General features: G+C 43.4%; 1 protein-coding gene across 4 annotated transcripts in view; it reads right to left on the bottom strand.

Moving 5' to 3' along the window:
* The window catches only part of slc2a9l2 (solute carrier family 2 member 9, like 2), a 151,220-nt gene that overhangs the window by 17,775 nt on the left and 120,541 nt on the right, over positions 1-12,904 (bottom strand). For all 4 annotated transcript variants that reach the window (XM_084445624.1, XM_084445627.1, XM_084445626.1 and 1 more), the window contains one exon: positions 4,221-4,348. In XM_084445624.1, the coding sequence (XP_084301750.1) occupies positions 4,221-4,348 (128 nt within the window). The remainder of the gene's footprint in view (positions 1-4,220; positions 4,349-12,904) is intronic.

The following is a 12,904-nucleotide window of genomic DNA, read 5'->3' as shown; positions in this document are numbered from 1 at the left end:
AGACCGTGATGGAACGAAGCCCCTGTGGTGAGAATGCATGGCACTGCTGCAACTACTATACAACAGCAATGTCAAAGTCTACTTTATTTATATAGCACTGCTCATACAAGCAAATGTAACATACAGTGCTTACAAAATAAATAAAAACAGCAACAAGCAATACATCGCGATATTTGGACCTTTACAAACATGTCTGGTTGTAATTCTCCAATTAGATTTACTAAAAGTAAGCTGAATCGTCCAGTCTACTCAGAAAGATAATACATTGACATTTATTACCTTTTAAAACTCGCGCCCCCAGGACGCAGCATTCAGTCGAAGCGCGCAACCTTGTGCTTAAACAACACAGTAGTAGCTAACTATTCCGGCGTCCATGGATATCATGCGTTTTTTAGCTCAATGATATCATGGCGGAGGTGAGAAAACCGAAGCGAAGCATCACGGACGAAGCCAGAAAAAGAAAAAGACAATCTGATAACGTTACAACAGTACGACAGTGCACTTACTCACAGATCCTGTGGGGGCGCAGTTCCGAGAAAACCCAAGAAAACGCTATGTATTGCTTTAAAATAGTAGATAAAATAAGAAAATAAAACAGGACATATCATACTGTATTTGGTAAAAGAGAAGAGAAAGTAAGAAACAGAAAAAAAAAAAAAAAAATAGTATAATAATATATTTTTAATTTAAAACAAGTAAAACTACATGATAAAATCGAGATTAAAAGGGTATGTCTTAAGATCCTCTTCCTCTACATATTAGACGCATACATGTGCTAGGTTTGTGTGTTAGGCTATAGACTGCTAGTGGCTAGGGTCAGTGTTAGGACTATGGTTACAGTAGGATTTGGCTTAATAGAACAGAAAACATTGCATGTAGCTGAACATATTCATAAAAAAGAACCAGCCAGCTTTTTTGAGCCCCCTCTTCTCCCTCATCCTACCACCTAGCACAGCGTTCACACCCACAATGTGTCTCATAAGAAACACACGCATATACAAAACATTACACTTTTCATATATTTAATGCATCTCCCTATAGTGAAAGAGTGCCATAGGTAAGCTTAATAAAGATAATGGACTAGTGTTTGTGTGTGTGTGTGTGTTTGCGTGTCTGTGACTCTCACCTTGACTGGTCAAGTACTTATTGTTCATATATGCATCAGACACACATGCACACACACACACACACACACACACACACACACACACACCTCATGGGTCAGGCTGTGAGATGAAAACCCATTGTACTCTCTCGCCCCCACCAGGTCCCACCCTGAGCCTAATCTCCGGTGCTCGGGCTCCCCAGAGTTCCCGCCCTCCCTCCCCCTCGCCCCCCCGCCCCCCCCCCCGACTGCCGAGTCGCTGGACTCTGTGAACCCCGACACGCACGGCGCTCTCTACGCCAGGAGAGGAGCGCGCGGCTGCAGTGAACCAGCTTATGACACACCTCCGCTACACACCTGCTCCTCATCCCTCATCACCGCACCTGAACCCCCCATTCAGCACCCTCACCCCCTTCAACAGGCAGGGGACTTCAACTACATTTGACCAAGGGCCAGAATTGATCTCAGCAGACACTGTGGGGGCCACACTTTCAAATTATATTAAAAAAATTATATTATTGTTTAATATTTTCACTTTCTGGTGAAAATAACTAATTGCTAATTTTCAGTACCTTGCCCAACACTGGCGTGAACAGACTCCTAAGACCTAAACTTCATTTGTAAATCAGGAGGTCCTGGGATACAGCCGTGCACACACACACACGCGCGCGCAAATCATGCCCACAACAATGGGACTTACTGCGCCCACCTGCTTAGCTGTGGGGCTTACAGTAAGGTGATAATTATGCCAAAATGACAGCAAGAAGCATTAAACCATTGGCCAGCATACTACCTGTAAATTCCCCCACCTCACCGACTCCGTAGCGTGCGTCCTCATCTCCACCTCTCTCCCCCAGATTCCAAGTTCTCCTCATCATTCCTCTTCTCGTTATACAGTAGCTTTTTCTTTTAATCATGCTGGCAATTGCTTTTGCTACCTGCTGTCGCCACTCTGTTCCGCAGAAATGACTTTGGCCCTGCTTTAGTGCTTATTCTTCCAACTGGTTTGTCAGTGACAAGGTCTGATTAGAAGCCGCTGTGAACCCTTTCCGTTCTATGGACTCTTGAAAGCAAAATGTAGCCTACCGTCACTGGGCATGGGAAAAATGAAATGAAACGTCCAATTATAGAGCTACTGCACAAGTCATTCTACCACTACTCCCAACCAGCGAAGCCAGCATAGCTTTGTGAGTGAGCCTGCCTTCATTTCCTGCATCTGGTTGTGTAGACTAGGCTGCTGGCCATTATGACCGATTCTTTAGAACCCACTGTCAAAAGCACATTTGGAGCATAATTCCTAATAAAATTCCTAATAAAATTCCTAATAAAATTATTTAATCTCAAAATATTGAAAATACTTCTGAGAGCCAGATGGGAAGCTTTGGGGGGGGGGAGGGGGGGGGGATATGACCATATTCACCACGGTTAAGTATTAGCCAGTTTAGCCTACATTCGCTGCTTGTCGTGTAGTGATTTTAGTCTGATTGTTTTTTTGTATCTCGATTGACCCCGTTTTCTCCTCATTGTCCCTCCGGACCCCGGCGGACCTGCAGAACCGTGCCTGCGTTCTGCAGCCCTCCTTCTCAACACCACCCTTAACATTTGTTGAACCTCTTTTTGTGCGTGGCTGTAAGCCAGCGCACCTAGTAAAGCGTTTGTCCGGTTATCACTCCCTCCCTCCGTCACTCCGGACAATGTTGGCCTGCATTTCTCTGTTGGCACCACAAGAGGCAATAGTCCCAGCACACCAAAATCAAGAAGGACACCAAAATCAATCTGCCGATCTCCACTGCACAAGTAGAGTAGTGGTGAGAGCATTGGACTCCCACTCGGGAGACCGGGGTTCAAGACCCAGTGGGGATGACTTTATGGGACTATACCCCAAACCTCCACATGTTCATCCTTTCACTCCAACCTTTACCCCTTGCCTTATAGATCAGATCCTGTCCCAACCCCAACCCTTATTCTAACCCCAACCCACACTAGGGACTGGAAGGAGGACACCAAAACCAACCCGCCGATCTCCACTGCACAAGTAGAGTAGTGGTCAGAGCATTGGACTCTCACACGGGAGACTCCCACACGGGATGACTTTATGTTATCATCAGTGTAACTGCTTTAGTCACTGACCGCTACCATTAATGTTATGGAAGCTGCTGCTAGTTGTTGTGAGCCTATGAGCTAACTGGCTATCCCACTCTCATTGTGCTGGATTAGCATTGGAAGCATTGGAACTGATGTGTCCAGCCGACAAGACCCATCTTAATTTATCAGGCATTATTTAGTGTCATTTCAATTCACAGCTATTTCAGTGGCATGACTAGCTTCTGTCCGACCAGTCCTGAACAGAAACAAGCCAGCCACTCACATAAGCCAGGCTTTACCTGGCCTGGTTATTATTAAACTGCCTGCTGAGACTTTCATTACAGCACATCTCCTGCCTGGAGTTGGCAATTGGTTCCAGAACAGACAAAACACCCATTTAATTTCCTTCCCATTAACTTTCCCAGAATCGAAAAAGAGCATCACAGCATCTCTGGCTCTGGCCGAGTAAACATTTGTGGGAGGTCAAGGAGGACAGATGAGAAGAGACAGTTCAGAGGCGCATCGGGCATCAGGAGTAATGGAACAGATCAAAGTGGGGCTCACAGGTTCCGGAACAATTTAAGATTCTAATAGTCTATCCTTCTTGACCCATTCGTATTCAAAAAGTACATTTTGAAAGCCGCACACATGCATGCTTTATCTCTGTGTTGTGTTAACGGGGGCGGCTGTAGCTCAGTTGGTAGAGCGGGTCATTCAGTGATCGAAGGGTCAGTGGTTCGAATCCCAGCTCCGACTGTCCACATGTCGAAGTGTCCTTGAGCAAGACACCTAACCCCAAATTGCTCCCAATGAGCAGGTTAGCACCTCGCATGGCAGCTACCGCCATTGGTGTGTGAATGTGTGTGTGAATGGGTGAATGAGAGGCCATTGTAAAGCGCTTTGAGTGCCGCTAAGGTGGAAAAGCGCTATATAAGTGCAGTCCATTTACTATTTAACGTGGGTCAGTGCTAGAAGAAGTGTATGCTTGTAGCCAGAAGCGATGCTGTGGCCCAAACCTGGCCAGACTCACCTGAATGAAGGGGAACAGCAGCCCCACAGCGAAGTTGGACAGCCAGTTGACGACGCCTGCAACCATGAAAGCTGCGGGTCGGTACGACTGCTCGAACAGTTCGCCGGTCAGGACGAAGGGTATCCCACCTGAGGGAACACAAATACCAACATCCCTGTAAATCTCTCCTCTTCTAACAGTGAGTCAGCAAACAAGACAACAAAGCTTGGAGAAATACCACAAGCCCAGCACAGAAATAACCCCCTCACACCTATAGTACTGCCCAAACATTGAGCTCTCCCGCACTAGTCCAAGGGTAAAGTGACTTCCGGCCATCTTGCCTCAAGTTCATACTTTTCAGATCTACCTGTACAGTACCTGCACTATTCCTTGGTAACGTTTTTGGACTTGTTTACGCATCATCATGCTTCAACGGAATGCTTTCAACAGTATTCACCTGCTATTCTGTGGAATTCCTCTGCGTTGGTCCATAGAGGTTTGTGTCCAGGGAACACCGCTAAAGTATGCAGTAGCCATTTCAGACAAGAGACCCAGACACTTTCCCAATGTCCTCTGCATCGTCATTGTTATATAAAAGACACCTGTCTGCTAAGAAACGCAGGGCAATACACAGAATTTGCTCTGTTGTACTGTGAGAGCACAGCCACAATGTGGAACAGCCTATTAGTGATTTCAGGCCAGAGAATGTTATTAAGAAAAAAGCAGCAACAAGTCTATTAGACAATCCTCGGGGAATGATAGGACATCCAACCGCGGTTTTAAAATCCTCTCCCGGTGACACCTGTCTGCATTTAAAATTACTCGAAGTAATTCCACTTCATTATCTACTGGGTTGGTGAGGAAAAGACAGCGTGCATGTCTGAGGTTCTTCAACTGAATGCTTTCAACATTAGTGATCCGCTATGGACCTTGATTACTGCATACTTTTGTATTCCCTGGACATGATCTGCTGTGGACCTTGATGGTCCATAGCGGATCATGTCCAGGGAACATACAAGTATGCAGTAGCCGTTTCAGAGCAAGGGACACTTTCCTTACGGCTCTGCTCACAGGGGCTTTCCCAATGTGTTCTGCATCGCCAATGTTATATAAAAGACTCCTGTCTGCTAAGAAACGCAGGGCAACATAGAATTTGCTCTAATACACTAAGAGCACGGCCGCAATGTGTCGGCTAATATTAGCGATTTCACTTAGATAAATAATGGAGTGCGAGGAAAAGCAGTAACATTCTATTAGATAATCCTCAGGGAATGATAGGACATCCAACTGCGGTCTTAAAATCATCTCCCGGTGACACCTGCCTGCATTTAAAACTATTAGAAGTTATTGCACTTCCTTATCTACTGGGTTGGTGAGGAAAGGACACACCATGCATGTCTGAGGTTCTTCAACGGAATGCTTTCAACATTAGTCACCTGCGGAATTCCTCCTTGTTGGGTCATAGAGGGTCGTGTCCAGTGAACACCACGGTAACACTTTACAATAAGGTACACACAAATGAGTAGTTACTGAGTAATGAGAAACCAATAATTGATACTAATGAGAAACCAATAATTAGCTCATGAGTAGTTACTGCTATGGCCCTGGCTGGTCTGCTGGGGGTTTGCCTGCCTGCCTGTCTGCCTGGTCCGTATTTGAGTTTCAGGAGAGCAGGTGGGCGTGGCCAGGGCGTGGCCTAGGTTAAGCTTAATGTTGCATTTCCTCTAATTGTATTGTTAAATTTATGATTTTTCGGTCTGTGTCTCCCACTTTGTCATGGCTGTCTGGTCCGGTTGGTGACATTACTGATTAACTGATTAACTAATGATTAGTTAATGAGTAGTTACTGATTAACTCTGAGGTTAGTTAGTGAGTAGTTACTGATGGGGACTACTATAGTAGCTACTGAGGAACTAGAGGACAGACTGGGGACTACTATAGTAGCTACCAAGGAACTAGAGGACAGACTGGGGACTACTATAGTAGCTACTGAGGAACTAGAGGACAGACTGGGGACTACTATAGTAGGTACTGAGGAACTAGAGGACAGACTGGGGACTACTATAGTAGTTACTGAGGAACTAGAGGACAGACTGGGGACTACTATAGTAGCTACTGAGGAACTAGAGGACAGACTGGGGACTACTATAGTAGCTACTGAAAAACTAGAGGACAGACTGGGGACTACTATAGTAGGTACTGAGGAACTAGAGGACAGACTGGGGACTACTATAGTAGTTACTGAGGAACTAGAGGACAGACTGGGGACTACTATAGTAGCTACTGAAAAACTAGAGGACAGACTGGGGACTACTATAGTAGGTACTGAGGAACTAGAGGACAGACTGGGGACTACTATAGTAGGTACTGATGAACTAGAGGACAGACTGGGGACTACTATAGTAGTTACTGAGGAACTAGAGGACAGACTGGGGACTACTATAGTAGTTACTGATGAACTAGAGGACAGACTGGGGACTACTATAGTAGTTACTGAGGAACTAGAGAACAGACTGGGGACTACTATAGTAGTTACTGAGGAACTAGAGGACAGACTGGGGACTACTATAGTAGTTACTGAGGAACTAGAGGATAGACGGGGACTACTATAGTACTGTAGCTACTGAGGAACTAGAGGACAGACTGGGGACTACTATAGTAGTTACTGAGGAACTAGAGGATAGACGGGGACTACTATAGTACTGTAGCTACTGAGGAGCCAATGATTAGTTAATGAGTCCCATACTATAGTAGTCCCCAGTCTGTTCTCTAATAACCCATCCTATCTACTATATAGTCATGGATTGACTCTCCAACTACTCATTAACTAACCATTGGTTCCTCAGTAGCTACTATAGTAGTCCCCATCAGTAACTACTCACTCATGAACTAATCTCAAAGTTAATCAGTAACTACTCATTAACTAATCATTGGTTCCTTGGTAGCTACTATAGTAGTCCCCAGTCTGTTCTCTAGTTCCTCAGTAACTACTATAGTAGTCCCCATCAGTAACTACTCACTCATGAACTAATCTCAAAGAATCAGTCACAACTCATTAACTAATCATTGGTTCCTCATTAGTTACTCAGTAATTAAAAATGTTTGTGTACCTTATTGTGGAGTGTTACCAACACCACTAAAGTATGCAGTAGTCATTTCAGGGACGCCTTCCTTACAGGGGCTTTCCCAATGTGTTCTGCATCGCCAATGTTATATAAAAGCCTCCTGTCTGCTAAGAAATGCAGCGCAACACACATAATTTGCTCTGCTGTAGGCTACTGGTTTAGATTTAGACAACTTTATTGGTCCCAGAAGGGAAATTCATTTACTGAAAGAGCACTGTGGCAATGTGCAATATAAATATTAATGTTCAGGTCAGAGAATGTTATTTAATGGAGTGTGAGGAAAAACGGTACCGTTCTATTAGATAATCCTCAGGGAATGATAGGAAATCCAGCCGTGGTCTTGAAATCCTCTCCCGGTGACACCTGTCTGCATTTAAAACTACTCAAAATAATTATACTTCCTTATCTACTAGGTTGGCGAGTAAAGGACGCGGCATGCATGTCTGAGGTTTCGAGAGGTAGGAGACAGGGAGACAGTCAGTTATTTTTTTGGGAGAAACCAACCTGCTAGCGAGCTAACAGGCTAGCTTCACCGAGTGAGTTACCATGGTAACCGACCCACAGTTTCAGTTAAATCTCTTTCTGTTACCGGCTTGAGTTGCCTTTCTTTCTCGAGTTTGAGTTGTCTCAGTCTAAATACTCTTTAATGTGCAACATATTTGGACATGTATATTTCCTATGAGCATTGTACATGAACATGTTTTTTGAATGATTTTTCAAGGTGCCCATCCACATCCATTGTATGACCAAAACGGTGGTAGAGCAATTATCAGACTTTCTCAAAAGTGCTAGTTTGGTCAAAGTTTTGATGTATGTTGTATATGATCATAAGTAACCTTAAAACAGGGCGACACATGCATTTTGTCTTTACTACTCCTTTAATATCACATGCAAAATGCAGCTGTTTAAGATGGGCCTTTGTGCATGGTATATCCTAGAAGCATGTGTTTGTGTGTATGTGTGTGTTTGTATGTAAATTCTACTGGTAGATAAAGACAGGCTAACGAGGATCATGTCCTTCAAACCCTGCCTCACACACAGACCCAGCAGCATGTGTACAGCAGTGAAGAAAAAAAAAGAAAATAAGTAATAGTTTACCTGAAAAAAAACAACAACCTATGAGCTAGCTTGCTTAATTGACCAAGTAAAACACGTTTTGTGCACACTGCATCAACACAGGTCATTTGTTCCGAGACCCTGCAAACACTTTGGAAAGAGAATTAATTATGTAGCAGATTATGGACATGACAAATATTATACACACCATACTGTGAGGCCCATACTGTGAGGCCCATACTGTGAGGCCCATACTGTGAAGCCCATACTGTGAGGTAATCTCACTGACACAGGAATGTTGGCGATCACACTCCCCACCTGATAAAGATCTGCAGGCCAAAGACATCCCGCTCTCCTCTACCCAGTGACTAATCAATGGGAGGTCACGCAGGGAGGAACGCATTTCGTTTGGACTGTTCCCTGTCAAACTCACGGTGAAACTGACAAAACCCAAGACTGGTCTTTTGAAATGGGATTTTGCAAACCATTAACTCTTTCTCTCCTCACCATGGTCCTCCTACCTTCCCCCCTGAGGTAATAAACCCTGGGTGCGACATTCTGATGACGATCTCTCCCAGCAGACTCGCACAGTGAAACAATATGGAAGATGAACATTCTTTGTCTTGTTTCTTTAATAAAGTGCAATTAATTTCTCCCGACTATGTGGTGCAACCACCATGATAACAAGCCTAGGAATAAAGTATGGGCATTGATGCATTGTATTTGTAACCAAGTGTTATTGTGTGTTGTAAATAACTGGTTCTATGCTGCTACGTCAACCTAGCAATGTTTGGAATCAATCTGAAGCTAAAATCATGAATCAGTTGATTACGCATGTTGGGGAAATGTAATATGTATAAACCATAACAGGGATATTTGATGATTCCAGACTCAAGAGAATCTTGGCTACTCTTTTATGATCCCAAGTGAGACGGGGTCAAAGCTCGCCCACAGACCCTTGGGTGAGTGACCAATGGGTGCCGTCTATGCAAGCAGGACACACCTCAGTCTCCTTCCCTTTTTAAGTGGGGACAGGATAGATTCTCTCTCTCTCAATGTTTCACTCAAGTCTCCCTCACATTTCTCTCTGTAACCCAGGATCCAAGCTTCATGCCTGATTGATGAAAATCAATCTGTATCCGTGGATTTGCTGAGCCGCTATCTGCTAGTTAAGATCTCTGTGTAGTCGATGCCTGGGTCTTAGAAACTCTTCAAACGATCCACCTCTGCCAAGAGCAGAGGATTTGAAGGAGACATTGGCAACTTTTAAACTTTTAAACCATTTCAGTTACTGTACAACAAGCAGCGCTGAAATTGAACTCCGAACCTCCACGAATATTAACGTTCGCTAACAGTCTACCTTCACTGTTTCAACGGGAGCGCAGGCGCGCTACACCCTGCATCAAACTGAGCGACCATCAGTCATGTGCCTTTACCTTTCTTCGAGCCAAACTCTGAACGCATCGCTTTCCGACACACTATCTGTAAGGTTGTCATCCAGCATGCTCTTTTGATGTGGTATGATGCCAAGTGTTTAAACGTGTGTTCCACGTTTGCAAAACTAACTTTTTCATTGTTTTTGCATGTACATTTGAGTCTCTGATGGGCCAACTAACACACAACGTATGAAGTGAAACAATCCAAGTCATTTTGTTGTGATCAGCCGAAATAAAAACATTCGAAAAAAAGTCAGTCCCTGCAAGTCGTTTAAATCTCCCGTGTCACTCTACGTCACGTTCGGGGACCCCGCTAGCTAGCATAACGTCTTTGCACGGAAAATGCTCTGTTCTTGGATGTACTAAGCAGCACAGATCGTCTCCCAAGAGAGCAGAGCTGAGTGGATACATTTTATTTTTGATGGCAACATTTCCGTTGAAATTGGCAAAACACTGGCAGTGTGTGCTAGCCATTTTTTGCTCGATTGCTTTTCTAATCTGGGTCAGTACAATGCAGGATTTTCAGATAAACTCTTTCTGAATGATCAAGCAATACCAACTGTCTGTGAAAATTATGCAGAAACTAAGTAACTGTGCTGTGTGTTTGTTTGCATATAGTACTAACGCTAGCTAGCTTACACAAACAAACTCCCCTTTTGCCTGCAGCCAGATGCTCGTCTCATCATATGTTAGAGAAACGTTAGTGGAATGAAATTGGCAGACTTCTAGTTCATCAAGCGGACATTAAAAATGATAAAATGTCAAGAAGTGGACATCATTGCAAATGATGATAGCAAACTAGATTGGAATATTGTAGGTACTTGAATGGACATTCTGGAAGGATGGCTTCAATGCAGGTAAATACTGGTCTTTTCTTTCTTTTATGTGCATGTACTGTAGATAAATTCACAGGTTTGTCTTACCGATATTGTAACATGCAAAACATGTCACTTCCGCTTCCACCACAAGATTTCCCGCCAGTGTACTAGCCAGTACACCAAAATTCTAAAATTATAAATTCACAGGGTCTCATGCAGTCTCATGTCACTAAAACAATATTGGGTTCTTGCTAAGGCCAATTCATAAACCAATAGCAAGTAAAGGTGAATATTGAACTTTTAAAAAAAGTTCTCATTGAGCTTTAAACTTAGATGATCACAGCCTATCCTAAATCCTCTGACATTCATTTCTTCTGTGTTTTCATATTGCCACATTTGTTTTTCCATCTTTTATTGAATTCTGTTTTCATATTATTTTAATTAATATAACTCCATTAAATATTAAGCTTTGATCACGTCCTAGACCTAAACATCGCATTATGTTTAGGTCACTTGATCGAGTCAAGACCTCCTCCTTTGATTTGATTGATAAATTAGACTATTGATAAAGGTTATCTGTTTCCCTGTACAAAAAAGGGTGCTGCCCCATATACGAGTTGATTTAATGTATTTAATACATATTCCTTAATATTTGTGATAACCACAGTATAATCATAAATTATACCTAGTCATCTAGTCATATTTCTAGAGTTCTAACTCTTAGACTGCTACAATTACTTCCTCTCTACTCTCCATCCACAAGAAGAAGAATTGCATTTATGGATAAATGTGAGGGTTCACTTTACCCTTCAAGCACCCTTTCAGACTAAATAGCTTGTAAATTGCTTGTGTGTATGTGGCCATGTGTATTGCTTGTGTGTACCAGATTGCTCATCACATTTATGTGGACCTTACAACACCATAATCGCAACAGCCTTGCATTAACATGTGCAATAGTAATGGAGGTGGACTGCAATTCAACAGAAATGATTATGAGCTTCTCTCCTTGCGCTTTAAAAAAAATAAAAAAAATAAAAGAGCAAATGGTAAGATGAGAGCGGAAACAGACAGTTACTTGCTATCCAAGATCTACTGCAGAAAGCTGCTGCAGCATCAATGGTCGAGGTAGAGGCCAGCAAATTACTTACCCTTGTAACGCTATTTTAACACACACTAAACCTGCGGCTCATTTAACACACACTAAACCTGCGTGTAATATAAATCTTGGAAAATGGACCTTTGCTGACTGACAGATCTGCCAGTATACGACACATGATGGGGTGATGAGGGCTGAACCTGGGGCAAGCACCTCTGAACTAGATGTCTGTGGTAACAAATGGGGCAGCATAGGTCCTCTAGGGCATTAGAGCATTGGGAAAGCTTCTATGTGCTCTGCTCCACATACTTGGAATAGCTGTCAGGAAGATTGGTCTCTCTGCTTGCTTTTAAAGCTGTCAGTTGGCAGGTTTTTCCTCAGTGGCGCTCTATCAGGGCCGCGTTGCTCCTCGCTTTGACATCGGGCGAACAGGTCAGTGATCTGAGAGCGTTGACAGTTTTCCTCATCAAGGCTGTTTCGTGCACAGATCCAGCATCACCTCTCCTGCTGCCAGTGATGCTGTCTATTTAGACAAGTCCAGAAGTCTAATTGTCTATAAGTCAATACACCTCTACTGATGTCTAGATTCTCTACCCAGCAGCAACACTAACATGTAAACAGGAAGAGGACAGACCGTTGGCGTAGTCTGTGCAAAGAGGGTTAAAATGAAAATAACTACTGAACATTATTTGAAACTAAACGGGGCAAGTTTGTCAACGCAACGAGGGAACAATTTAAAAATCGACATCACTTTCAACTTGCAAATATCTTTTAACGCAAGCTTTACTTCAGAAAATGGATTGAGGTAATTTGATATACAGTACGTTGGGTGACTAGTTTTAGGAGATCAAATTATATTTAGACCGGTATGGTCCTTTAACATTCTAAAACAGCTTGAAGCTGTCTTGTTGTTGTTGTACAGTTGGTCTACTCTATATGAACCAAGCTTAAGGCTAACATACCATACATGTCGTGCTTGTACAGTATGCACGCACATGCGCACAGAGCCACGGAATGCATTCATGGGCGGAGGTATGTGCTCTTCGTACACCATTCCTAACAAATGCTGAACGAACGCATGCACGCACAAACGTACAGAAGGACAATGAGGTGGCAAGAAGAAGGGGGTGATTTGGGTTGTGTGGGCTGTTTCATGGGTGTCTCTGGATAGAAC

This window comes from Borostomias antarcticus, assembly GCF_949987555.1.
Source record: "Borostomias antarcticus genome assembly, chromosome: 11".
NCBI lineage: Eukaryota > Metazoa > Chordata > Actinopteri > Stomiiformes > Stomiidae > Borostomias > Borostomias antarcticus.
This window is presented reverse-complemented; position numbering and strand designations above follow the sequence as displayed.